Source organism: Urtica dioica, chromosome 8 (assembly GCF_054948205.1).
Source record: "Urtica dioica subsp. dioica isolate 48M chromosome 8, U.dioica_male_clone48M_v1_H2, whole genome shotgun sequence".
Classification (NCBI taxonomy): domain Eukaryota; kingdom Viridiplantae; phylum Streptophyta; class Magnoliopsida; order Rosales; family Urticaceae; genus Urtica; species Urtica dioica.
In genome coordinates, this window is record NC_142763.1 from 36127131 (window position 1) to 36153239 (window position 26109).

At 38.8% G+C, this 26109-nt stretch overlaps 2 protein-coding genes and 1 long non-coding RNA gene across 8 annotated transcripts; 2 read left to right on the forward strand and 1 right to left on the reverse strand.

Moving 5' to 3' along the window:
• Nucleotides 1–11407: 11407 nt before the first annotated feature.
• On the forward strand, nucleotides 11408–12123 carry LOC149389557 (transmembrane protein, putative (DUF1279)). The gene has a single exon (XM_089623632.1). It carries the CDS (start codon nucleotides 11548–11550, stop codon nucleotides 11929–11931), a length of 384 nt encoding a protein of 127 aa, XP_089479758.1. The 5' UTR covers nucleotides 11408–11547; the 3' UTR covers nucleotides 11932–12123.
• A 2010-nt stretch (nucleotides 12124–14133) lies between these two features.
• LOC149389558 (uncharacterized) lies at nucleotides 14134–15059 on the forward strand. Its single transcript, XR_016300583.1, has 3 exons — nucleotides 14134–14260; nucleotides 14463–14542; nucleotides 14986–15059. It is a non-coding gene; the product is annotated as an uncharacterized LOC149389558 (long non-coding RNA).
• Nucleotides 15060–17807: 2748 nt separating this feature from the next.
• On the reverse strand, nucleotides 17808–19895 carry LOC149389559 (phosphatidylinositol/phosphatidylcholine transfer protein SFH13-like). 6 transcript variants are annotated; one of them, XM_089624207.1, is made up of 6 exons: nucleotides 19537–19895; nucleotides 18891–18971; nucleotides 18680–18814; nucleotides 18384–18488; nucleotides 18150–18249; nucleotides 17808–18036 (listed from the first exon to the last, which is right to left on the reverse strand). In XM_089624207.1, exons 4-6 carry the CDS (start codon nucleotides 18443–18445, stop codon nucleotides 17887–17889), a joined length of 312 nt encoding a protein of 103 aa, XP_089480333.1. In that variant the 5' UTR covers nucleotides 18446–18488; nucleotides 18680–18814; nucleotides 18891–18971; nucleotides 19537–19895; the 3' UTR covers nucleotides 17808–17886. The 6 variants fall into 6 exon arrangements, with proteins under 6 accessions (XP_089480333.1, XP_089480332.1, XP_089480335.1 ...); XM_089624206.1 differs by lacking the exon at nucleotides 19537–19895 and adding an exon at nucleotides 19199–19345; XM_089624209.1 differs by lacking the exon at nucleotides 19537–19895 and adding an exon at nucleotides 19222–19282.
• Between the last annotated feature and the right edge of the window lie 6214 nt (nucleotides 19896–26109).

The following is a 26109-nucleotide window of genomic DNA, read 5'->3' on the forward strand; positions in this document are numbered from 1 at the left end:
CCTTACGCCTCTGCCGTAGGAAGCCTCATGTATGCTATGCTTTGCACTAGACCTGATATATGTTTCGCCGTTGGCGTAGTTAACCGTTTCCAATCCAACCCTGGACCCGAGCACTGGATTGCTGTTAAGCATGTCCTTAAGTATCTTCGAAGAACTAGGAACTTGATGCTTACATACTCAGGTACTGACCTGACTATGACGGGATATGCCGACTCCGATTTTCAAGCGGATAAGGATTCCAGGAAATCCACTTCGGGATCTGTGTTCATCCTTAATGGTGGAGCTGTTGTGTGGAGGAGTATTAAGCACTCTTGCATTGCTGACTCCACAATGGAAGCAGAATATGTGGCTGCTTGTGAAGCATCCAAAGAGGTTGTATGGCTTAGAAAATTCCTTAAGTATTTGGAAGTTGTTCCAAACATCGACGAGCCCATGACTCTTTATTGTGATAATAGTGCGGCTATCGCTAACTCAAAGGAACCTCGAACCCATAAGCGCTCTAAACATATTGAGAGAAAATACCATTTTATTCGAGAGATCGTGCAACGCGGAGACGTGGAAGTGAAGAAGATCTCAACGGTGGACAACCTAGCAGATCCATTCACCAAGGCCCTAGCGAACAAGGTCTTCAACCAACATCGAGATGGATTAACCATGAAGGACTACACACATCTTCTTTTAGTCAAGTGGGAGTCTGTTGTTAATGGTGCCCACAAGAAGAGTTGTAGTCTTTATTTTGTACATTTGATGTAATAAAGTCTCACGAAGACTCTTTCTTGTAATTGCTTATTCATTAATAAAAAGTTGAAACGTTCATTCATTCCTCCTTGTCTGTTTGAAGCTTTATGATAAAACATTAGTCTTTAGTCCATAAACAAACTTAACAACTTACGAAGAGACAAATGTAGATTTGCATGAACAAACTCTTCGTAGTTTACTTAAAACGATATATTCGCAATCTAATGGTCAAAGGACTATTGACCTCAGTACGATTGTTAAGAGAATCTATGATGTCTGGTTATGGAGCATTGAGAGTTGGAGACTCTATAGTTCTTCTAGGTATCTTCCGAATGTACTGAATTGGCCAGTGCACTTCTGAGACAAATAAGAACAAACCATTTAACCTCTTATGTCTCGAAGTCACTACGTATGAATTGCATCGTGCTTACCTTAATCCTGAAATGAGACATGCCATTTCATAGCTTACGTATTCTCATTTGAGAAAGTCAGAGTTCGGACTCACTATGTGATTCCGAACAGGACCAATTGGTGAAGTACTAAGTTATGAAGATGTCATGAGTAACTTTGTGAAGTTCTCATAGATATGGAATTCATATACAAGATTGCTTAAATGCAATGTATATCACCTCATGCTTTGTTCCTTGGAATGTGAATAAATGAACTGGTCAGTGTCCAAATTGAGTCTTGACTCTTTTGGATGAAACAATGTGACTTGTTAGCTCCTCGTCAATACATTGTTTCTAACTTATTCACACGCGACAAAGGAGTTGAGGAAATAACAGCTAGAAGGGTAAAATGGTAATTTTGTAAATCCCGACTAGCTGATGATATTCATGAAGGGTAAACATAGATAATATTCAGTGGATCCGCTCATCATAATTTAGTTGAATTCTTGAGTAGAAAATAAATTCATTTGAACCGAGAGATTTTCAGTGTCAACTCTTTAGTGGAGTCAGTTGACATTAAGCTAAACTTGGAAAAAGATTTGTGAACTTTTGAGTCCAAGTGTTTAGCTCAAGCTTTGTTCATTTGGATCCATGAGGTCACTGTCACAAATCACATCGAGTAGGAATAGTTAAACTAGAAGCTAAGTCAAAACAAAAACGAGACAAGTTTTACGAAAATTGTCAAAAATGTATTTTTATCTTTTGAGACATAGGATGAAATGAATGTCAATAATTTTTTTTTGACATGGTCATTTGATGACATGCATCACTTGGTTAGTAATCTTTTATGCTCATAATAGTTTTATTTACATGTGCTTGCTCTTTGTCTAGGTTAGTAAAATCGTTTTACTTGTCAAAATAAATTTTTTAAAATTCCGCCGCTTACCGAAGCGTTAAACTTTTTCTTAAACCCTAGATCAATTCCAACACAAATCTCGTTCTCCGAAAAATAAGCGGTAGGGACAACCGAACCGCACGATGACGCACTCGTAATCACGATTGACGTGTCTAACTGTGAGGTCGCGAGAGTTCCAATTGATGGAGGCAGCTCCGTAGATCTTATCTTCAAAGATACCCTGGCCAGGATGGGAATCAGCGAAGACGAGATTGAAAGGGAACAAACCCATTTGACAGGTTTCAATGGGTCCAATACTCCATCCTTAGGAACGATCAGGTTGCCCGTAAAAACACATGGAATCAACAAAATTGTAGAATTTCAGGTACTAGACTGTCTCTCCCCTTACAACATTATCTTGGGAAGACCATGGATACATAGGATGAGGGCTGTGCCTTCAACCTTTCATCAATGTATTCGCTTCCCTACGCCTGAGGGGATAATAGAGATCCGAGGCAATCAGGCAACCTCCCGCAGTTGCTATCTCACTAGCCACAAACATTGCGCTAAAACAATTAAAGAAGAACAATAGCAATAAATGAACGTGGAGTCGGACGAGAGTGTCTCTACTCTAGAAGAACCCGACTCCCTTGATGCGCCGAGTACTGAGATAACAGTCCAAATACAGCTCGATGGCTCCGATCCTTCCAAGTGTGTCGGAATCGGAACTAAGCTTAAAGGTGGTATTAGGCGAGAGCTGATCTGTTTCTTAAAACAAACAAGTCCACTTTCGCCTGGTCAACCGAAGATATGCCAGGAATAAGCATCGATGTCACGTCTCACCAACTTAACGTCGATCCCAGTTTTAAACCTGTAACAAAAAAAAGACGAAAACTCGATCCCGATAGGGCACGGGTTGTTAACGACGAAGTCGAAAGACTACTCAATGCAGATTCAATTCGCGAAGTAAAATACCCGGATTGGCTGGCGAACACTGTCGTCGTGAAGAAAAAGAATGGGAAATGGCGGGTATGCGTTGATTTCACCGATCTAAATAAAGTATGCCCCAAAGACAGCTTCCCGCTGCCTCATATCGACCAGCTAGTCGAAGCAACCGTGGGACATAAAATCATGTCGTTCATGGACGCATTCTCAAGATAAAATCCTGATGCATCCAGACGACCAAGAAAAAACAGCTTTCATCACCGACCGAGGCATGTATTGCTACAAGGTCATGCCCTTTGGACTAAAAAACGCTGGCGCCACCTATCAAAGGTTAGTCAACGAAATGTTCAAAGAAAAGATAGGGAAAACAATGGAAGTGTATATCGACGACATGCTCGTAAAATCCCTAAGGGAGAACGACCATATAGGACATTTGGAGGAATGTTTCGAGGTATTGAATAAGTATCAAATGAAACTCAATCCCACCAAATGTTCATTCAGAGTCTCATCCGGTAAGTTCCTTGGGTATTTAGTTACCCAACGAGGAATTGAACCTAACCCAGATCAGCTATACGCCTTGCGAGAAATGCCTTCACCCCGTAATAGGCGTGAAGTTCAAAGGTTGAGGGGACGCATCGCTGCCCTCAACCGCTTCATCTCTTGGTCTACAGATAAATGTCTTCCTTTCTATCGACTCCTTAAAGGAAACAAGTAGCTCGAATGGGACGACAAGTGCGAAGAGGCGTTCAAAAAATTGAAAGAGTATCTATCGACACCCCCAATCTTGGCAAAACCCGTTGCAGGGGATCCACTCTATCTATACGTCGCAGTGTCTCAAGCGGCAGTTAGTGGAGTACTCGTCAGAGAAGAGCAAGGGGACCAACGACCAATCTTTTATACAAGCAAGTCGTTAGTCGATGCTGAAACTCGATATCCTATTATGGAGAAGTTAGCCTTGGCCGTCATTTTCGCTGCGCGAAAACTTCGGCCATACTTCCAATCTCACACCATAATAGTGATGACATCACATCCGCTCAGAAGTTTCCTACATAGCCCCAATCAATCAGGAAGATTAACTAAGTGGGCCGTTGAGCTGAGCGAATACGATATTGAGTACCGAGTGAAGACATCCGCAAAATCGCAAGTTTTAGCGGACTTCATCATCGAACTCCCGAGGGAAAGCCCCACCGTGACCGAGGTCGAAGGCACCTGGACACTTAAAGTGGACGGGGCATCGTAAAAGCAATGGGCAGGAGTGGGATTACACCTGACATCCCCTCACGGTGAGACTATAGAACAATCGTTCAGGCTCGACTTCGTCGCATCAAACAACGAAGCTGAATACGAAGCACTAATTACCGGACTTAGGTTGGCTACAGCAGTCGGATCAAAGAAAGTGGAAGCTTTCTGCGATTCTCAACTCGTGGCAAACCAATACTCCGGAGAATACGAGGCTAGGGATGAACGAATTGAAGCTTACCTGAAAGTCGTGAAAGATCTTACGAAACATTTCGAAGAATTCTCCCTGACAAGGATTCCTCGTGGCGAGAATACTTCGGCCGACGCATTGGCTGCCTTGGCATTTACCTCGGATCCGGACCTGAAAAGGATCATCCCAGTCGAAACAATCAAACAACCTTCCATTGTCATGACCAATACCACGGTCATAATAATAGAAGGGGGGATTGGAGAGATGAAATATTACATTACATCACGACTGGTACGGTCTCATCCGATAAGACGGCAAAACGTAAACTTATGCTGAGAAGCGCGAGGTTTTGTATCATAGATGGAAACCTATTCAAGAGAAGCTTCGCAGGACCCTACCTCAAGTGCGTCGGGATGGAGGAGTCCAAGCGAATCCTGGAAGACGAGCATGAAGGAAAATGTGGAAGTCACGCGGGCGGGCGAGCGCTTGCCATCAAAATAAAGAGGCAAGGCTACTTTTGGCCGACCATGCTAGCAGACTGCGAGGCGCACTCGCGCCGCTGCGATCAATGCCAACGCCATGCTCCCACATAAAAAGACCCGCGGAAGAGTTGTCCTCTATCTCGGAGCCATACCCATTCATGAAATGGTCTATGGACATTGTGGGACCAATGTCGGTCGCCCTTGGCGGATTAAGATTTCTATTAATCTTAACAGATTATTTTTCAAAGTGGGTGGAAGCTTGCGCCTTCGTCTTAATAAAGAATGTCGACGTCACAACATTCATCTGGAAAAATATAATCTGTCGACATGGAACTCCCCACGAGATCATAACGGACAACGGGTCACAGTTCATATCGAAAAAATTCAGGAACTTTTGTTTCCATAATAACATTGAGGTAAGAATGTCAACACCACGATATCCTCAAGGAAATGGGCACGCGGAAGCAACAAATAAGACAATAGTATATTCCATAAGGAAAAGGCTCGATGCCAAGAAAGGGCGGTGGGCAGAAGAGCTGCCAGGTGTGTTGTGGGCGTACCGAACCAGCCCGCGAAGGCCGACAGGGGAAACTCCATTTTCCCTCGTCCATGGAGTCGAATTTGTCATCCCAATCGAACACCAGGTGCAAACCCTTAGGGTAATACACGCACCTAAGGATGAGCCAAAATATGATGAGGCACTATGCGATGCTTTAGATCTTGTGGAGGAAAAGCGGGATTCAGCCCTAGCACGATTATCCCGTTATAGGCAATCCATCGCTAGATTCTACAACAAAGACGTTAACACGAGAAGATTTGACGTAGGGGACTTGGTCCTCCGAAAAATCTTCCAAAACACTGTCGAGGCAAATGCCGGAAAACTCGGGGCGAAATGGGAAGGCCCATATAGGGTCACCAGAGTAACTTACCCCGGCGTTTATGAACTTGAAACACTCAACAGAATCCCTATTTTAAGATCATGGAACGTCTCGAACCTCAAAAAATACTACTGTTAAAACTAGTAAGAATCGAACTACGTCTGACTTGATCCCTACATAAGGGTACGTAGGCAGCCTTTCTCTACAAAAGCATAGTCCCCCACCTTTTTGAGCTACAGAGCTCGTATCTCGGCCGATGACCCCGACCTCGGACTAGGCCAACAGTGCAAATACCTCACGATGTCTCTGGCGAGAACCGATATCTCACAGCGTCATCCAGATCGGAGGTCGCACCCCAAAAGGTCGACCTCATCCGAAAATCTTAAGGGAAACTTTTTAGATCTCCGATGATCTAAAAGACTTAACAGAATCTTAACCAAATTTATCTGCGGACTTCGGCTTCAAATCTAAAGGGAAACGTTTCGGACCGGCAATAATCCGAACAACTTGACGTATTTTGAAAGACGAACTAATTCAGAACCTCAGCCTAAGGGAAACTTTTTAGATTTCTGACGATCTAAAAGACTTAGCGAATCCTCTGAAATCTTTAAGGGAAACATTTTAGGCCGAGTACGGGCGACCTAAAAGACTTAACAGATTTTGCAAGTCCGAGTTATCTCAGAGGCGAACAAAATAATATTTTAAACATTTTCAGATCGGTCGAACAGACTGAATAACAGACATAAAATAAGCATTTGTGCATGCAAAAGAAAATTTGGCGAGCTAAAAGACTTGGCAAAATTCTAAAAAATAAAATTGCATTGCACAAAATATAATAAGAAAAATAATTTAAATATAAAATAAGAGGTACCGAAGCCCCCAATAATTGTATCAAAAACGATAAAAACTTCGCCCAAAACACACGGGCCCCAGAAATAAAATAAACATTTTTATTAAAATCAAAGAAAATGACGGCTGGAGGACTTAAGCTTGGTCATGGGGTTCGACTTCGACGTCTCGACGCTCTGGAGTGGGTGTAAACGCCGCCACTTCTTCATTCCCCTCCGGGATGGAGTTGAGGACCTCCTCAGTTCGATCAAGCATCGAGCCGTGCTTGTTAAGGGCTGCCGCGGGTTCGACCTCGGTCGTGGGGGCGTCGGCGGGAAATCGGTTCGAGTACGGGGTGAACGGGACGTCCTCGATCTCAGGAATGGCGATGGCCGCGTAATCGGCTTCGTACTGAGCGATGTCATCCTCAGTATCCTTCATCTCGGCCGCCCAATCTGAGATCTCTCCCTTCAAGGCCTCCGAGATCAACTCTTTGTTCCCCCGGCACTGCTCAAGCATCTTAAGGATGATGACAACCTCGTCCATCTTCTCCTTCTGCGCACGATGCTTAAGTATCTGTTCACGATACTTCAGCGAGGTCACCTTCTTCGCCGCGTGCACAGCCCGGTCTCGCTCCGCCTTCGCCGTCCTCTTCATCCGGGCAAGCTATTCGAGAGCGTCCTTCATCTCTTTGTCCCGAACCTCCAGGTCGGCCGCTAGCTTCGCCTTTTCTCTTTCAAAGCCGCCAGAACGAGCCGCCCACCCTTTGATTTTCTCTTTCTTATCGTCGAGGTCAACAGACAAGTACAGAACTTTGCCGTTGATGCGTTCAATCTTGTTGTATGACTTCTCCAATAGGGCATCTTTAGCCAGAAGATCATCTTGGAGAGTGGCGATCTTGTCATTCATCCCCTGGAGCTCGTTCTGCAAAGACTCCGTCCCCTTCTGAACCTCGGCGAGCTTCTCCTGCTCGACCTTGGCATCATGGAGACGCTTCTCATAGCGAAAAACACCTCGGTTCAATTGTGTCGACAGCTGAAAGTACCAAACCCCAGTTAATTCAACTTCAACAAATCATCCGAAATTATGCAAAGTACAACAGTTCGACAAAAAAAAAGAGAGAATGATGAAGACACTCACCCCGGTTATGGCCAAAGCCATCATCCTGTACCAGTCCGCTTAGGTAAGTTCTGGGACTTTTGGAAGCACCATGCCGGAACAGGTCAGCTGGCGAAGAAACCCCGCCGAAGAATAGATATCGTCGCACAGCATGTGATCCTGTGCATGATGAAAGTTGACGATATGCTTCTTCTTTCGGGACGCAAAAGGAGCGGAGTCAGAGCGTCCCCCGGACTTCGACTTCGACGAAGACCGACTCCCTTCTGCTGCCGCCTTGCCCTTATCCGTCCGAACTACCACGGTAGCCGGGGCCTCAAGGGTGGGCTCTTCTTCGTCCTGGCCGACGGGGTCAGGGACCGAATCTTTCTTTTTCTTCTTCTTCTTCTTCTCCCCTTCTCCAGGGACTTCTCCCTCCGAGACCCGATTCGCCGGTGTCTTTCTTTTCTTGGGTACCGCTACGACCTCGGCCCTTTTGGGGGCTCGCTCTTCTTCGGTCCCGGGGGCTTCGGCTCCCGGGACGACTGTCGGAGCGGCCTCGGCCGACTCAGGTACCTCGCCAGAAGATACCGGGACGACTGGAACCTCGGACAGCAGACGAACTCCGGTCACTTCGACCTCAGGATCGTTAGCAGGAACAGTTGGGGTTGGGGTCGAAGTCGAAGCAACGCCCCCCTTCTTTTGTTTCCTCACCTCATGGGCGCTGATTGGAGTATTCATGTTGTCTCCTACGACAAATTACAAAAAATGATGAAAACTTGGTTAATATGGAACGCAAGAAAAGGACGAGATCAAGTTGTCGAACTAACCTTCTTCGAATTCTTCTAAATGAGTTGGTAGGTAAGGCCAAAGCCTGGCTGAAATAAACTTGTAAGAAGTAAAGGTCGACCACTCGATTACGCCCTCCTGCAGTATCGAGAGCTTCTCGACGAAGTCTACTCCCTGGAAAGGCGCCTTGATTTTCTCTAAAAAAAATGTGTTAGTTTATTTCACCCTCCCATAAAACGTAAATTGAAAAAGATAAATTAAATTTTTGCATACTCGGCGAGCTCGCCCACTTCGAGGAGAAAAGACGAGCTCGATCCCCGAGTGAATGCTCGTTTACGGCGAAGTAAAAATATCGCCTTCCCCAATATTTATCTTTCGAGGGCAGCCCCGAGATCACTCCCTTGCCTGCAGCCCTCGAAAGGTAGAAACACTTCGGATCGTGTTTCGAATTCGCCTTAACTGCACAAAGACGGACTAAATCCATCAATGAGACTTCGACTTTTTTCTCGTGAGCCACGACTATCAGACCCATCACCATCCTAACGAAGTTCGGACACATTTGGGGAAGGGTCAACCCTAGAGTTTGGACGAAGTCGAATAAGAGGGGGTGAATAGGAAATATTAGCCCGCACTTCTCTAGCCAGATCTCATAAATACAACAGAAACCCTCCACGACAGTATCAACTGTGGCCCCAGGATGAGGAAGAAGGATATTTATTTCTGGGGGAATATGGTATTTTTCACGGATCCTCTTAAGGTCGGTCGAGGTCACGGCAGAGGGTAATAAGATGTCCTCGTTTCCTAGGGGTTGAGACCCTGATGGTCGAAGTCCCGAGCTCGACATTTAGTTCTAAGGTTTTTTTACGGGCGAAGTGTTTAAATCTATGAACTCGTTTGAGTTTGTTAGTCGAACTGAGAGTTGAAAATAGCCGAACTCTAAGCAAATTTAAAAAACTTAGAGAGAGAACTCGAGAATTGAAGTAAAGAAGAGAGAAGTTAGAAAGAGAGAGAGAGAGAGAGATACCTTTTTTAACCGCGAATGATGAATATAAATGAGAAGTAGCGACTCTTCGGCCCGGTTATTTATACATTTCATTATTAACCGAAATTCCGAAAAAATCTAATGATTACGGAAAATAAATCGAATAAAATCAAAGATATTTCCTTGATATTTGCAAAGATATCAACAGATTTTCCGACTCTTCGACTTCGACCTACGAAGTGCAATCGTGATATGCCACGTGTGAAGAAGACGCGTTTTCGCATGATGCCACGTGACCCTAAATATTTGATTTCCCCCCTTTTTAATTCGAGGTGGTTCGAATTTTCCGCAGTAAATATTTTCAAAATATTCGAAGTATTTTCAAAATATTTGGGGGCTAATTGTGGGGGTATAAAAATTCAATTATCTAAATAATTATCTCGGATGGGCTTTGGCCCGACCAAAGTCCTAATCCATTTAAAGACCGACCCACGGAATCAATTATGGGCCTAGTTCGATCTCGATAGATCGGCCCAAGTCCAGCACCATTTCCTAGCTCGTTGAAGGACTCCAGCTCGACCACGTCCTCTTGGCCAGAAGAATCGGTCAATCAAAGAAAGGACCACGCCGCGAAGACCGGATCTGAGACGACTTCAACCCTGACGAGGAGTGTGGATCGATGAACACGTGTCTTCGGCCAGATGGTTCCATCTCGCCTATAAATAGAAGAGGAGACGACAATTTTCGACACGCGCAAGCTTCCAATCCTAGTTCTCAAATCAATTATATTTTGTATTCATATATTTACAGTCTCGAGCTCGTCATCCTGAGTTCGACTTCTCGTCCTATTTGTAATTTGCTGACCGATAAATAAAGAATATTAATATTTTCCTCTTATTATTATAGCTTTTATTTCCATATTGTTTCTTATACGACGTCTTTCTAAACCCATAAAAATAAATATCGTATTTTGAAATTTATTTATTTGTGATTGTCGATCAATAAAAAATGGACATCAACAAACATTACGAAATAAGCAAATATTTTATTTCTGGTATTAGATTTAGCCTTAAATATGTGTTGTGTCGTGTAGTAAAATTTACAAATATTATGACAGATGCGTAATGCACTTAAAAATAAAATAAAATAAATTGGTGCCCTTAGATATAATTAACCCCTAATAAATATGACTTTGATGATCCGTAAAAATTAGTAGTTAAAAAAATTACTAGCAAATGAATATTTACTTCAATTAATCACTCATAGTCATAATTATATTATGGATATTCATCACACTAAAACATTCTTTCTCTCTCTCTCTCTCTCTCAAACTCCGCCGCGCTCTCTCTCCAAAAAAATCAAGACTTGAACTTTCAATCTTTGGTATTGTCGTCTCCCCTAAAATACGAAGACTCCAAAAAAATCAAGACTTGAACTTTCAATGGAAGACTTTTGGCTTAGGAAAATGTACTTTTTATCTTTATTTTCTTTTTAATCTTTTACTTTATCTTTTGATTATGTTTCAATAATCCGTATTTTGAATATTTTTTCAAATCTGAATCTTAAATCTAAGATATGATTTTCTTTGGACGTGGATCTCAATCGGGCAAAATTCTTAAAATCGCAATCTACAACAGTCATGATTCGTAATAATCTCATAATAACTGGTTACTTGCATAGATGAGTAACTCACGAGTTATTTTGTTGAATTAATGATTGTTTGTGCTACATTTTCATCAACTTCTCCTACAAAATTTTGAATTTTTTTGCACTTTTTTTAATGTAAATTTTTTGTATTTATCTTCTTTTATTGAAAAAAAAACTATATTATGGCAATTCTAGTCGTAAACAAAATTCAATAACAAATTTATTTCCAAATATGGTTACGGAAATAAACAATGTGACAAATTAACATGACAAATAAGTCTAAAGCTTTGCCAATTGTTCTGATAATCTGATCTAATTACTAAAATTGAAATCGAGACACTACTCATTTCGCTATCCTTCCTACCAAAAGAAAAAACCCAATACGACACCGCTAAACCCTAACTAGAAACCCTCTTCTCTCTTCTTCGCCGAGCTCCAAGCTTCCCATCAATGGCGTTCTTCAGCAGCGGCGGTCGATTCCGTGAGCTCATGAAGAAGTACGGCAAGGTCGCCGCCGGGGTCCACCTCACCGTCTCCGGCGCCTCCGTTGCCGGCCTCTACGTTGCCATCAAGAGCAACGTCGACGTCGAGTCCATCCTCCAGAAAATTCCCTACGTCGGTCACTCGCCGGAAGACGCTCCCAAATCCGGCGAAATCGAGACGCCGGATTCGAATCGGACGGCGGAGCTTGCGACGTCGAGTGGCGGTGCTCTGGCCTTGGCCGTGCTCTGCAACAAGGCTCTCTTCCCGATTAGGGTTCCGATCACCCTAGCTCTGACTCCACCGATCGCCAGGTTCTTGGCCAGACGGAAGATCATCAAGGGCGGTGTATGAACTTCCCTCTCTTTTTGTTTGTGAATTTTTGTTTTTTTTCTTGTTCTTCTCAAACACAGGAATACGATCAATAAAGTTGAGTTTAGCGTTGAACTTGTTAAGAATCTGAACATACTTGTTCATTACATTGGTTAATTGTTTGTTCAACATTTTCATTCCAAGTAATTGAGGTTGGTTTTTAAGCATCGATTATCTCGGATTGTTCTATTGATTTCCTACGAACTGGGAAATGAAATCAGTATACTCTCTTTTTGTGTTCGAAAAAACTTTGAAGAAGACCATTTCCTTGTCACTTGTGTGTGTATCTTTGGTCAATTAAACCGCGTTTTATTTTGTGAATTTGATATAGTTATGCATATTCCTGCGAATTATCACACGTTTTTAATAAACTGGAAACTATGGGAAACAACTTCAATTGGATATAAACTAGAACTATATGGCATTCGCTTTGAAATGCTATCTTCTTCTTCTCTTTTTTTTTCGATTATTTAATCGTCCGTGGATGGAGCGATTAATCCAATGTAGCTTGTTTGAATCAATTTTTGAAATATTCTCGATGTTCAGCAATTGTGTTGAGATTTCTGCAAAACTCTAGTAGTCTAGCTTCCGCCTGCAATAGGTAATTCTTATCATATGTGGATTCGACATCTTTAATTTGTGATTTGGACACCTTTGATTTGAGGGGTTTTTTTTTTTTTTTTTTTTTTTTTTTTAAATGCGGAGGTTCACTGAGGTATTAACTTAACGATATATTCAGATGTAAATTTTGGCATGTTTTCAAGGATCCGCATCGGTCACTGAACGGCCTAATGGATCTTCCTCGACCGCCAACTCTCATCGGATTCCTCGAAATGACGGGGCGCTCTTTTATTGGATTTTAATTCCAAAAGAAAGCAAGTTGGAAATTAAAAATGCTGTTTTAGTGGCATTTTTTTTACATGAACGTCATTAAAGAGGTGTCACGAGGTATTTTATTGAGTGAGAAAAAGAGTCCTAACTCACGCAAAGCTTAAGAGTAATTATCGATTTTTTTTTTTTTTTTTTGCAAATCCACAAGTCACGGCTTACGAAATCGACGTTCGTTCAAGATAAGTCTCTGGTACCCGAAACGACTTCGCTGTAATCAACGCTGATAAGACCTTGGTCTGCCTCCACAGCGCCGCTGCCATGGCCCACCAAAAAGGCCGCGTCGCCGTGATCTCGAAACCTTATGAGATCCGGCGGCAAGAGACTCCGGCGGAGGACATGCTGAAAACCCATGTTGTTTTGGTCCGGCGGCGAACCTTTCGGGATCTAATGTTGTTTTTCTCACTCAATCTTGTTTTGTTATTTGTGCTATTTTCAACTGTTATTGATTAGCTTTGTAGAACGAAAATTGTTATTGAGATGAAACCATAGTTTATATGATTTTTTTCTTTTTTTCCCATTTATATCATGTTTTTTTTTCAAATTTTTAATAGGGTCTTTTAGCTATATAGCCATTTATGTTGTAGTGTTTTGTAATATAGCCAACGTTTTGTTAATTTTCTGTAAATAGCCACGGTACCTTATTAACGAGATACAAAAAGACTTTTTTAACTCAACCAATTCCCGCCTATTATTTTCAGCCGATTAAATACAAAGCAAATCAAATATTCGGCAACAACTGCAGTCGCGCAAATCAAGGGATATTTGATTTACACGGCATACAAAAGATCATACGCAAACCCAAACTCTACATATTTGAAAAAGAAAAAAAAAAAAAAAAAAAAAGGCAAGAGAAACCCCTAACCGGCGATTGAAGAACTAAGAATGATATCTAACCCGACGGTTGAATACAAGGTACGCCTAAAAGATTTATTTATATGCAAAAACATTTTTTTAAAGATTTTTGGTTGTTCTGAAGCTTTTTTGTTCCGTCTGCAAAACCATTTGATTTATTTCGGAAATGGGTTTCAGTTTTTGGTTTCGATTGTTTGGGTTGAAATGAAAAAGGGATTATTCCTATTCTATGACATCTACAATGATTTTGGACCAAAATCAAATAAGTCTAATTTAATCCTATTCTATGACTACCTATTTTCTTTAAGTACAAAAATACCCTCAATTTTATTAACATTTCGTTTTTTATTTTATTTTAGTATTTGAATTTCCTGGTCTCTCTCTTCTTCTCTCTCTCTCTCTCTCTCTCTCTCTCTCTCTCGGGTTATTGATAGTTTGATACCCATATTGTGACGCTGCTATGAAAAGCGACGATTAGAATAATGGCTGCAGAAAGAAGCTGAAGCTTACAGAAAACCAAACGAGCACTTTGGAAAGTTATTTCAAATCAAATTCTACCCTAACTCGGGTATAAATATATTTGTGTGTATAATTTTTGCATTAGTTTTATTTACCAATTTTTTTTTTGGTACTTATGCAATTCTTTTGTTTGTCTGTGTGAATATCGATTGCTGTATAAAGACTTAAACTTTTCATCTTCAATGTCTTTTCGGTATTATGTAGATAGAGATATAGTAATTTTGATTTGTGGGAAAAAAAAATAATTGCAGGCAAACAAATTGGAACTTGCTGGGCAGTTGAATCTGAAGCCAAGGCAGGTTGAAGTTTGGTTTCAAAACAGAAGAGCAAGGTGATTAATTATTTATAATTTTTTTTATGTCGTATGTGAAATAGTCTTGTTTAATTTCTGTAAATAGTAACAATAATCATCAGGATTTTCCTCTTATTATCGATTATGGGTATAATTTTAATTCCCCTAAACAATAAAAGAACGATTCTTGGAAGCATGGAAAATCTGGAAAAAAATTCTGAAAATTTATGGGAATCGTTGAAGATTTATTGACATTGTTGCATTTTTATTGACATTAATGTCAATAAATCTTCAACGGTTCTGGGAAAATCCTTTGAAGATTTATTGATATCAATGTCAATAAAAATGCAATTTTATTGACATCAATGTCAATAAATCTTCACAGTTTTTTAATTTTTTTTGTTATGATTTTAAATGTTTATAAAGGAATTTTAAACGTTTAAAATATGAAATTAACATCCCGATTACACTCTTTTATGCAGTAATGGGTGATATTTTAGTGTATGTCAAGCATAGTGGTACATGGGTTAAACCTTCATGCTCTTTCTACTTTAATGTTGGTAAGATCTATACTAATGTGATATGTTCTTTCTCACAATTATTTTTCAATAACTCACTGTGACTTTTTATTGACATTAATACTAATAAGTTCCAATGTTTATTGACATTAATATGAATAAAAAAAAAGAACATGAATTAATTATTTTTCTATAACTCACAGTGACTTTTTATTGACATTAATACCAATAAGTTTCAATGTTTATTGACATTAATATGAATAAAAAAAGAACAAGAATTAATTATTTTTCAATAACTCACTGTGCCTTTTTTATTGACATTAATATCAATAAGTTCCAATGTTTATTGACATTAATTTGAATTAAAAAAACATGAACTAACTATTTTTCTATAACTCAGTGATTTTTTAATGACATTAATACCAATAAGTTCCAATGTTTATTGACATTATTATAAATAAATAAAAAAGAACAAAAATTACTTATTTTTCCAGAACTAACTATAAATACTTGTTCATTGTAGGTGAGACATTTTTCTGTTGAAGTTATTATTTAGGTGTCATTCACCCCATGGCAGTGCTAAAGCATGGGACATTCCTGTTGAAGTTAAGCAAAGAAGGACACAATAGAAAGACATGTGACGATCATGTTCCTTTGTCTCAGAGAAGCAGTCTTAATTTTGTAACTATTTTGTAATTCTGAATATGATGTAATACTACATAATTTGGATTCTAGGGTTAATCTAACCATACATCATTTCGAGGTGCTACACCCGTGGCTGTGGCAATGGTCGAGCCCCCTCTGTCGTTGCTGCATGATGTTAAAAAGTATGGTATCATCAAAGAACTTTACATTAGTACTAAATTTAAACAAAAATGGTGGTCGTTATGCATTTTTTTAGTTCTAAATTATGTGAAAAGAGAGAATAGAAATTTATTTAACTTATAAAAACCTGTAAACATCAACTTAAGTAGATATTGGTAATTGAACTTATATCCAAATTTCTTCAATTGGGGGTAAAAAAAAAAAGGACGAACCAGGCTTGAATTTTTGGAGCAGGCTTTCGATCCCCGCAATCGTCCCAGACTCTCTCGTCGAAATCTCCATCGCCGCCGTGAGGCTTCAAAGCGGAAGCCTCCAATCCATAGGAGTCGGAGCTACGACGAGTTTCGAATCCCGCGGGGCGTCACAGAGCAACCGTACGCGAAGTTCGTGGGACTGGTGTACCAAAACCTAGGAGACCTCTCGTCGGAATCCTATCCCCTCCCTGGCTTTGAATACCACACTTCGATCCTCGCCCTCATCGCCTACGACGCCGTAAACCTAACCGCCGCGAATTTGTCGGAGGTCGATCTGATCGCCTTCAGCAAGCCGATCTCCGCCGATTCAGAAGCCTCCGATCTGTGCATGTTCTTCGATCTCCACGGTTTGGTCCAATTTGACGAAGTGAAGGCAACGAAGGATTGAAGGAGGAGAAATGGCGATCGAATCAAAGAAGGTGTAATGTGGAGACTAGAGGAATATCGCATACGATAATTTGGGGGTAAAAGGGTATACTTGGTAACTCAAATAAGTATTGGCTAGTTCCTAATAGAATTGATAGTTTGGCCAAAATTTTAACTACTCTCTTATGAAATGGCTAATTCGTTACAAATCTCATAAAAAAAAAACATGAATTAATTATTTTTCTATAACTCACAGTGACTTTTTATTAACATTAATACCAATAAGTTCCAATGTTTATAGACATTAATACGAATAAAAAAAGAACAGGAATAATTATTTTTCAATAACTCACTGTGACTTTTTATTGACATTAATACTAATAAGTTCCAATGTTTATTGACATTAATATGAATAAAAAAAAAGAACATGAATTAATTATTTTTCTATAACTCACAGTGACTTTTTATTGACATTAATACCAATAAGTTTCAATGTTTATTGACATTAATATGAATAAAAAAAGAACAAGAATTAATTATTTTTCAATAACTCACTGTGCCTTTTTTATTGACATTAATATCAATAAGTTCCAATGTTTATTGACATTAATTTGAATTAAAAAAACATGAACTAACTATTTTTCTATAACTCAGTGATTTTTTAATGACATTAATACCAATAAGTTCCAATGTTTATTGACATTATTATAAATAAATAAAAAAGAACAAAAATTACTTATTTTTCCAGAACTAACTATAAATACTTGTTCATTGTAGGTGAGACATTTTTCTGTTGAAGTTATTATTTAGGTGTCATTCACCCCATGGCAGTGCTAAAGCATGGGACATTCCTGTTGAAGTTAAGCAAAGAAGGACACAATAGAAAGACATGTGACGATCATGTTCCTTTGTCTCAGAGAAGCAGTCTTAATTTTGTAACTATTTTGTAATTCTGAATATGATGTAATACTACATAATTATGGATGTCAATAAAATATATGGTCCTCTTCCTCGGACATTGATTTCTTGATGACCTCATTGAAAACATGTCAACCCTAAATGACAAAAAAATAATTGAAAACATGATAACATTGAAGTAACAATGTCAAACATGTCGGTTTATTGACATTGATGTCAATAAACTATCAGGTTTATTGACATTGATGTCAACAAGTTGTCTGGTTTATTAACATCAATGTAAATAAACCAGATAGTTTATTGACATTGATATCAATAAACTAGCTACTGTCAATAAACTAACTACTGTCAATACCAAACACATGTTATCAAAATTGGGAAACAACAGCTTTGTATAAAAAAAAAACATTTGGGCGCTGAGAGTTAGAGATGCATGTTTAGTAACATAATTAACATCGCAACAACATAATCATGGTTTTTCTTCAACAAAATAAAACTATAATCATTCAAATGACAGCAGATATGAAAGGTAGTACAGAAGGACAGCCTTTCCCAGCCTCTCAATGTAAACAGGCCTGCCTTCTTTATCGACCCCGTGATACCCTTGTGGGTAGTACAGAAGGACCTCTTCAAGCTCTTCAAACTCGAAATCCTATCGATAATATCATATCCAAGAGAGTTGTCAGTCAGCAGATACGAAGCCCCATGATAACCGAATCCTCAGAGTTTCTTTAACAATAGTACAATAAAAGTTGGCCTCTTTACCTCCAGAATCGTATCCGTTCCATACTCCTTTCTCCAATCAAGCATTTCATCCCACATTTGGGTCGTCTTCTCAGTGTTAAAATCTCTAGCTTTTAAGAACCTGCAAATTGAAAAGAAAGAGACAAGCTATAAAACAGCAGGGTGGCCAAATAAGCTAGAAAATAATAATAAAAAAACTACACACATAAATCAAAAGCCCCAAATATAATCCTCAAATTATAAAACCTAAAGTACCTCTTTAAAATCTTCTGTCTGAAGAATCCGGTCCACAGAGATGCAATATAAGACACTATCATCAACTTCTTCACTAAATCTCTTCTTCCAAGCCGAGTTTAAGTTCTTGGAACATTAAATTAAAAATCCAAATTAGCAGAGAAACTTATTATAGAACCATAGATCATATGTTATAAGATGCCGACATGCACATTGATATTATTCACTTGACATAAACAAATATAACACATACAAGCAATGGAAATTTTTACGATGCTAAGTGGAACAAAAAATACCAGACCACCACAAAATCTCACCCATAGAACTAGACTCAGTCATCTCCCTAACACAAGATGAACATGGCCTATCAGGTTTCGTGTTCCATCATTCTTGACGAGGCAGAATTTAGCAACTCTCGTGCTCGCCAAGCAATTTCAGAGCATTGAAAGCAACTTCATGATTTGAACAATCCCAATTTGTTTCAAACAAGTAAAAAAAAATGAAGAAGAAAAAAATTACAAAGTATACCTTCAAAGTCTTTTCATCTTCGGGTTTGTCAATGCTACCTAATATGGTACACTGAGGAGTTCTCAGCCCACATTGTTCCAACTGCACCAAAATAAACTCACCATTCAAGACATGACAAAAGAAAGTCAAAAGGACTGACAATATTCACACAGGTAAACAAGTTGATACATCCACAGTTGCACAATCATATCTTTTCCACTCATCATTGACTAGATTAAAGACAGAGCCAATCAGCCAAAACATAATGAAATTAATTAAATTCAGGAGATGTAGCGAATTCATCCCCAAATTGCAGTGACAAGAAACACCTGAACATGGAGGCTAGACTTGCCATTAAGAACGGAATGAGCGTCAGAGGAATTCAAGCAAAGCACGGGAGTTCCTTGAGAGTCAACGTCGAGGATTGCTTTCGGATTTCTTGTTTTGGATTCAATTTGGGGATTCAAATTATAAAACACACACAAATTGAATCCAAAACAAGAAATCCGAAAGCAATCCTCAAATTCTAAACATAATCCTCACTAATGGAGTCCAAAGACCAAATATCACCAGCCAATTTCACAGAATCCTCACGAAATTGAAAAATCCCCAAATTTGAGCATAAACCCTAAATTTGGAATTCAATCCGAGAAAGAGGAATTCTTACCTCAATCCACGAAATTAACCTTCCTTGGTGAGTTCTCACTTCTTCCTCGACGTTTTCCCTCGCTCCGGCGCCGCCGTGGCTCGCGGCGAGACTCGTTTTCCTCAGCTTGGAGTGCGCGTGAATGGAGGAGCCCGGCTGGTGAAGATGGCGCGCGAAGGCGAAGGAAAGAAGAAGAAGAGAAAGGGGTGTTCATCGATAGTGGTCGGGGTGTTTGTCATTTTGGGTGGTTTTTGTCGAAGAAATGGAGAAGAACTATAGAGAGAGAGAGAGAGGCGCGGTGGGTTTCGGCCGAAGAAATGTAGAAGATGAACTGGAGTGAGAGAGAGGGACGGTGGGTTTGTTTAGACGAAGAATAAGAAAAGAAAAGGGATTTTGACGGTTTCAAATTTTAAATCCAAATAAAATTAATTGATATAGGTAATAAAATTAAAAGAAAAAGGTTTTAATTTTCTTATAAAGAGTGAAAGGATATAAATGTAATAGCTCAATTTATGTAGTCATATTTTAGGATTAAATTAGACTTATTTGATTTTGGTCCAAAATCATTGTGGAGCTCATAGAATAGGAATAATTCCAATGAAAAATGGAAAATGGCTTTAGTTTGAAAGAGTGAAAATGGGTTTGTATTTGTAGTTTCAAATTTGGGAAACTTAAAGAAATCTGGTAAATTGGTGGTCTTTAAGCTTTTATCTCGGTTTGTTCATTAGGTACAAAGTGATGAATATAAATTAATTTGATATTTACACATTTACACCTTTTTGTTTTCTATGGCATGCGAGAACTGTTTTTGGGTTTCTAGTATTGTTTTCGAAAATAAATAATTTTTGGTTGACATTTCAAGTGAGTATTTTATATTAGATTTATGTGGTAGTTTATTATGGGTATTTCCAGTCAATATTTCGTTTGATTGTTGAGTTAAGACATCATTTGTTCAAATGGGTAATAATACAGTTATTGTTTTTCAGAAGCGTTAACAAAGATTCCTTTCCGCTCTAGGAAGTAAATGGCTCAAAAATCTCCTGCCAAGAAGAAAGTAAAAACCAAGGTTAAAAAACAGAAAGAGACAGGGAAGCATATGAAACCTTCAAAGGTATATTGTGACTGCGATACGATTATAATGTTTAGTGATTATGAAATAATATTCTTATTGATAGTCTGTAGTGTAGTTGTTAATGGATTTATTTCTGTTAATTAATTGTTAATAGCTTAAATTTACAGAGTTGTTAATTCTTGTGCTAGATTGGTGATTTTATTGTGGAGCGGGAAAACTGGGACTTTAAACAGAGAATTATTGTTCATTCCCAGTTCAATGTTATGAGCAACTTAATTTCACTGCTAGAAACAGAACATCAAATGGAATTGTTCAATCAAGGGCCATTCTCAATGTTTCAACATCTACGTGGAGAAGTATACCCGAAAAAGTTGGCGCATTTACTGGTTCTTAGTCAAGTTGAATCTGGTGTTAGAGATGAATTGCATCCGGTGTTACTGATTCTTAGTAATGTATATCAATTCGTGACTCAAATTTATTTACACCTCTAGATGTTAATATATGTCCAACTGTATATTACAGGGTTAAACTGCGATCCAGTTCCGCACATTCAGGATTTGCTACGTTAAGATACTCCTCTGAAGGACGAGTACATCAAAGTGAACGATACACAACATGCCCTATACTTGCTTGGGATCCTAAACAGCAATTTTTGTGGTACGGATGAAGAAAAAGTGGCACTTGTGAATCTGGCCATTTTAGAAACAATGGTTTTACCAAGGGAGCGCCAAGCAAAAATACCAGATGACCGCCTAAAGATGGAATTTTACAACAAGTTGTTCAAACACTATCCGTGGGGAAGAGTCAGCTACAACGCATTACGCCATTCGTTAAAGAAGTCAAAAAACTATGCGGCGGACAAAACTGGCTTCAATATTGATGGATTCTTACATCCATTGCTCGCATGGGCATAAGAATTTATTCCTGAATTTGAAGCCCAATGGTTCACATCCCGGACTAAAGTGTTAAGCATACCTCAAATCCTGAAATGGTCTTTCAATTACAGCCCCGAATATGACGAACTGCAACGTCACATATTCGACAATGATGAGGTATATCACATACATAAATGTATAACTATAAATATGTAAATGTATGTTTGTAAATATAAAAATGAATACCTTCATGTTGGCAGCTTCGAATCCGTCAAATAAATGCTACTGAGGATGAGCAAGCCGAAGGTTTCATTGAGCGAAGAGAAGATCAGTCTCCAAAACCGATTCCCGAACCAGTTGACAAAGGCAAAGGCGTTGCTAGTACTTCAAAAGCTCATGCGGGTTACAAGCCAAGCCAAAATATGGATGACGTCAACATGAAGTTGGAGTACATTCTCCAAACAATTGAAACCCTTAAGAAGTGAGTAGATGAAGCCCATGAGAAGTATGTTATCTTATTGGACGTATTTCAAGTTTACATCCGAAAGGATTATGACGAAGCAACACCAAAACAACCTGAAAAAGACAAGGTAGAAAGTGTTTATTGATTTACTATTATTTACCTTGACTAACAATGCAGGACTTGGGAAGTTCCAAACCAACAGAAAAGGGCGAAGAAATTGTGCTCTCAGCTGAATTGGTTCAAGTAAGTCATTCTAAACTGTAAATATGTTGTAAGTACAAACTGTAAATAGTTATTAACTACATATACACAATGCACAAACAGGATACTCCACCTATTATTGGAGCAGCAAACACCATGATGTTGTTGGTGTCCAAATCCATGAAAACAAGGTAATATCATATACAAATTAAAAATATAATTGAATTACCACTTTTTTGACCTTTCAATCCAAAAAACAGGTTCAACTGGTCAATAAAATGACAAAATTACATTAACAAACATGGTAACTGTAAATTGAACTGAATTAACTTAGATTGAAGTCACTACAATATTGTCTTAAACAAGGTGATATCTATTTCTTTTACATTAACATATGCTCCGGAAAAGGCCAGCAACTGTAATAGAGGCATCCCCTGATTCTATTGCTATGGTATGTATTGTAAATATGATTTTAATTAGAGTAAATATACTACTGTATATATCATCAAAATATAGTAACGTAAAATAAATTGCATGATATTTCACCATTGCTTGGAATAGAGAAGGCATCTCGTTATTGTTGGAATTGATCTAGGGTTAAGAAAATATTTAACGCTTCGAGCAAGCGGCGGAAATTAAAGATTTTCTTTTAAACAAGTAAAACGATTTTACTAACCCAGACAAAGAGCAAGTACATGTTCATTTAAAACCATTAAAAGCATTACTCATTTACTAACCTTTGTGAAGCTTGAACGTTGAGAAGCTTTAGGAAGGTTGAAACGTTCGTCTCCCCACGCAGCTCGTCTTTCTTCGTTCTTCGAGATCTTGAGTTACCACGATAGTTTCTATCACAAGAATCACTCGAGACTAGAAGGAATTAGTGTGTGGGCACTTTTTAAACACGACGACTCAAGAACAAGTCTAAGAGTCGAAGAGCTAAAACACTAGGTCAAATGTGGACCTAGGTGCCAAAATAAAAACGAAAAGAACTTAGAGAGAGGAAGAATGAATGAACGTTTCAACTTTTATTAATAAATAAGCAGTTACAAGCAAGAGTCTTCGTAAGACTATATTACATCAAATGTACATAAATAGAGACTACAAGTCTTCTTGTGGGCACCATTGACAACAATTATAGCCTGGTAAGAAACTGTTGATTACACATACATGTAGTCTTTTTTGTAAAAAAAACTAAAAATGACTTATCACAGGACGACATCAAGAAGCTGCAAGATGATTGGGTATTTACTGTAAATGATGCAATGAACATGAATCCTAACGACTACGAATTTGAACAACTTCTACAGGTTGTTCATGAAAAGGTGGCCGAGCCTGAAATTCTATACAATCAAGTCTACAAACTCTTGAGAAAGAATGGAAAACCAGTGCCAAAGCCAGCAATGATGAATGAACAGCCAAGCATTTCACAATGGAAAACCAGTGCCAAAGCCAGCAATGATGAATGAACAGCCAAGCATTTCACATTCTGAGCAGCCGACAGTAATAGAGGTTGGAGCAATAGACCCTGTCGTTGATGTTGGCGTAAGCAACCCAAAGGTAGTGCAACTATTTCAAACAGTTTTTGATTAATGTTAAAACCGATGATATAATTTTTATTTTCAAGTTATTTACTGTAGAAAATTGTAAATGTAGAGAACGTTGACAAGCCCCAAGTTGATCCTAATCTGCAAAAAAAAAGGTTTACAAAGAAGGTGTCGATTCCACACCCCGTCAAAGATAGGCCAAAACGGGCGTGTTGGAAATCAGTGTTTACAAAAACACCTTACGTCACCAAAAAGAAGACTAGAAAGAAAGAAGGCACTGCCGAACCTCTTGAAGAACCTGAAGGCAACGAAGAAGACGACCCCGAAGCCTAACCAAGTAGCCAACCTTCATTCTCCTTAGGAATATGAAGATATCATAACAATTCCTTGCAGTTCAGTGTTCTAAATATTTTGATGTGTATTTTGATTGCCATATGACATTAATGGATGACTTGTTGAAATCCATTTATGGTTGAATAACTACATATCATTTTGTTTTTTTTTAGTTGCATAGATTACCATGTTTGTAGGAATGGTGTAATATTTTTTGGTTGACATGTGACGTTATCATCAGTTAATCTATTGTCTAAAAAACAAAAAAATATCAATATGTAATACATCAAGATATGTAAATTAGTAAAAAAAAAAAATAGCAATTAACAAGAAATTACTTTTATTTACAGACACTCTAAAGTGAACGAAAAAGCATCCATACACAGAACACAAATATGAATAAAACTGTTAAACTTTATAACCAAAAATAATAATAATAAATTACATGAAGAATGTAAAACAGTAGTCTAAGTTTCTTGAAAAAAAAGGAAAAAACAACCCCTTTTGTTATGACTCATCTGGCCACATTTGCCACAACGATGATTGTTGGGTGGAATTTTTCAGACTTCAACCGATACCGCTTCTCTTTCGGTTGCCCAGTTTGACGTTTATTAATAAGAGGCTTAATCACTTCAGCATCAATAGGGAGCTCCCAATCAACTTCATGAGAAATTGAGAAGACATCTTTCTCATATGTGGCTGCAAAGTATTCTTTCGTATAATATGATGGAACAAAATCTATAGGACATAAATTTTTATGTTATAAAGCCGTATACGCATGAAAGCATGAAAAATCTTCAAGCTGCCAATAACAACATGTGAAAGTCCTCTGAGAAACATCAACAACTCGGTGAATTGCGCCATCAACAACTTCAAACTGATTATCATTTATTGCATTGACCTGCCCATATACGTGTAAATAAGATTTGTTACAAATACTGTGAATAAATTGTTAATAGCAATTTTATTAACAAATATACCTGTCAACTTATATCACTTACATTCATAGAACGAGTAGCCTCTTGTGAGACCCGCACAACCCAGTTCTCTGAACGTCATCTTTGGATGATTTTCTCTTGAAAATTAATAAATGGGAAATATATATCTCTCTCGTCTGGGATAAATAAAGGAAATTTTATTCTCTCTCTCGATTTGAATGAATTATGGGAATTTAATTCTCTCTCGGTTTAGATAATCAGAATATTCTCTCTATACTCTCTCGTCTCGCATCTCAAGTGAAATTCAGAATTTATGAGGAAATTCACAATAATATCCAGAAATCAATAAGGGAATTATGGATTCCGATATTATGAATACAAGGAAGTAGATTTGGGTAGTGCTTTGATCGCACGAGAATCAATGAATTATGTTTTGAAACTCAACGTTGAACATTCAGATATCTTGACAAGGACGAGTCAAGAAATAAACTTAATCCTTCAATGATAATATATTGATGGATTTGGATTTTGAATTTTATTCAAGTTAAGGCTTGAGTTTATTTTAAATCGAATGAGTTTTGAAAATTATAATTCGTTGAGTTAGCGTATTTATTTGGAAAATAAATACAAACTACTAGAAAATGGGTTTAAGTTCTTAATTAAATCCACTTCAGCCCAATTTTGAGCTAATGGGCTTAATATTTTCGAGGCCCACTTCTAGATCCTTCATGGATAAGTAAAGGTTATCCTCTCTTCTTCTAGCTTCTTCTTCTCCATCGTCAACCTGCAGAGAAGAAACGAACAAAAAGAAAAAAAAAATTAAACAACAACAAGAACAGATCGACGAACCACACAGAGCAATCACCTCCGATCGATGTCTTCCTCGCCATCACCTGTGCTCGCGAGATCTTTGACCACCGAGCGTCGGCCGAGAAAGAGGAGAGCGCCGCCGCCGTGGCCCATCTCGTACGCGAGCTCCGACAAGGAAAACGAGAGCCACCGAGCACGGGACTGAGAGAGAGAGAGAGAGAGAGAAGGAGGCGTATGAGAGCTGTTGTCGAGCCTCCGCCATCGAGCCACCTCCGTCGCGGGTCCGTCTGCTGCCAGCCGCCGTCGCGCGGAGTAGTAAATCCCCGGAGAACTCCGATTCAAGGTAGGAAACCCTTTT

Coding starts and splice junctions, on each gene's coding strand:
- LOC149389557 (XM_089623632.1), top strand. CDS start 11,548: ATGGCGTTCTTCAGCAGCGGCGGTCGATTCCGTGAGCTCATGAAGAAG.
- LOC149389559 (XM_089624207.1), bottom strand. CDS start 18,445: ATGATAGTGTCTTATATTGCATCTCTGTGGACCGGATTCTTCAGACAG. Junction 18,250..18,383: donor AGACAGAAGATTTTAAAGAG/GTACTTTAGGTT, acceptor TTCAATTTGCAG/GTTCTTAAAAGCTAGAGATT. Junction 18,037..18,149: donor GAACGGATACGATTCTGGAG/GTAAAGAGGCCA, acceptor TATTATCGATAG/GATTTCGAGTTTGAAGAGCT.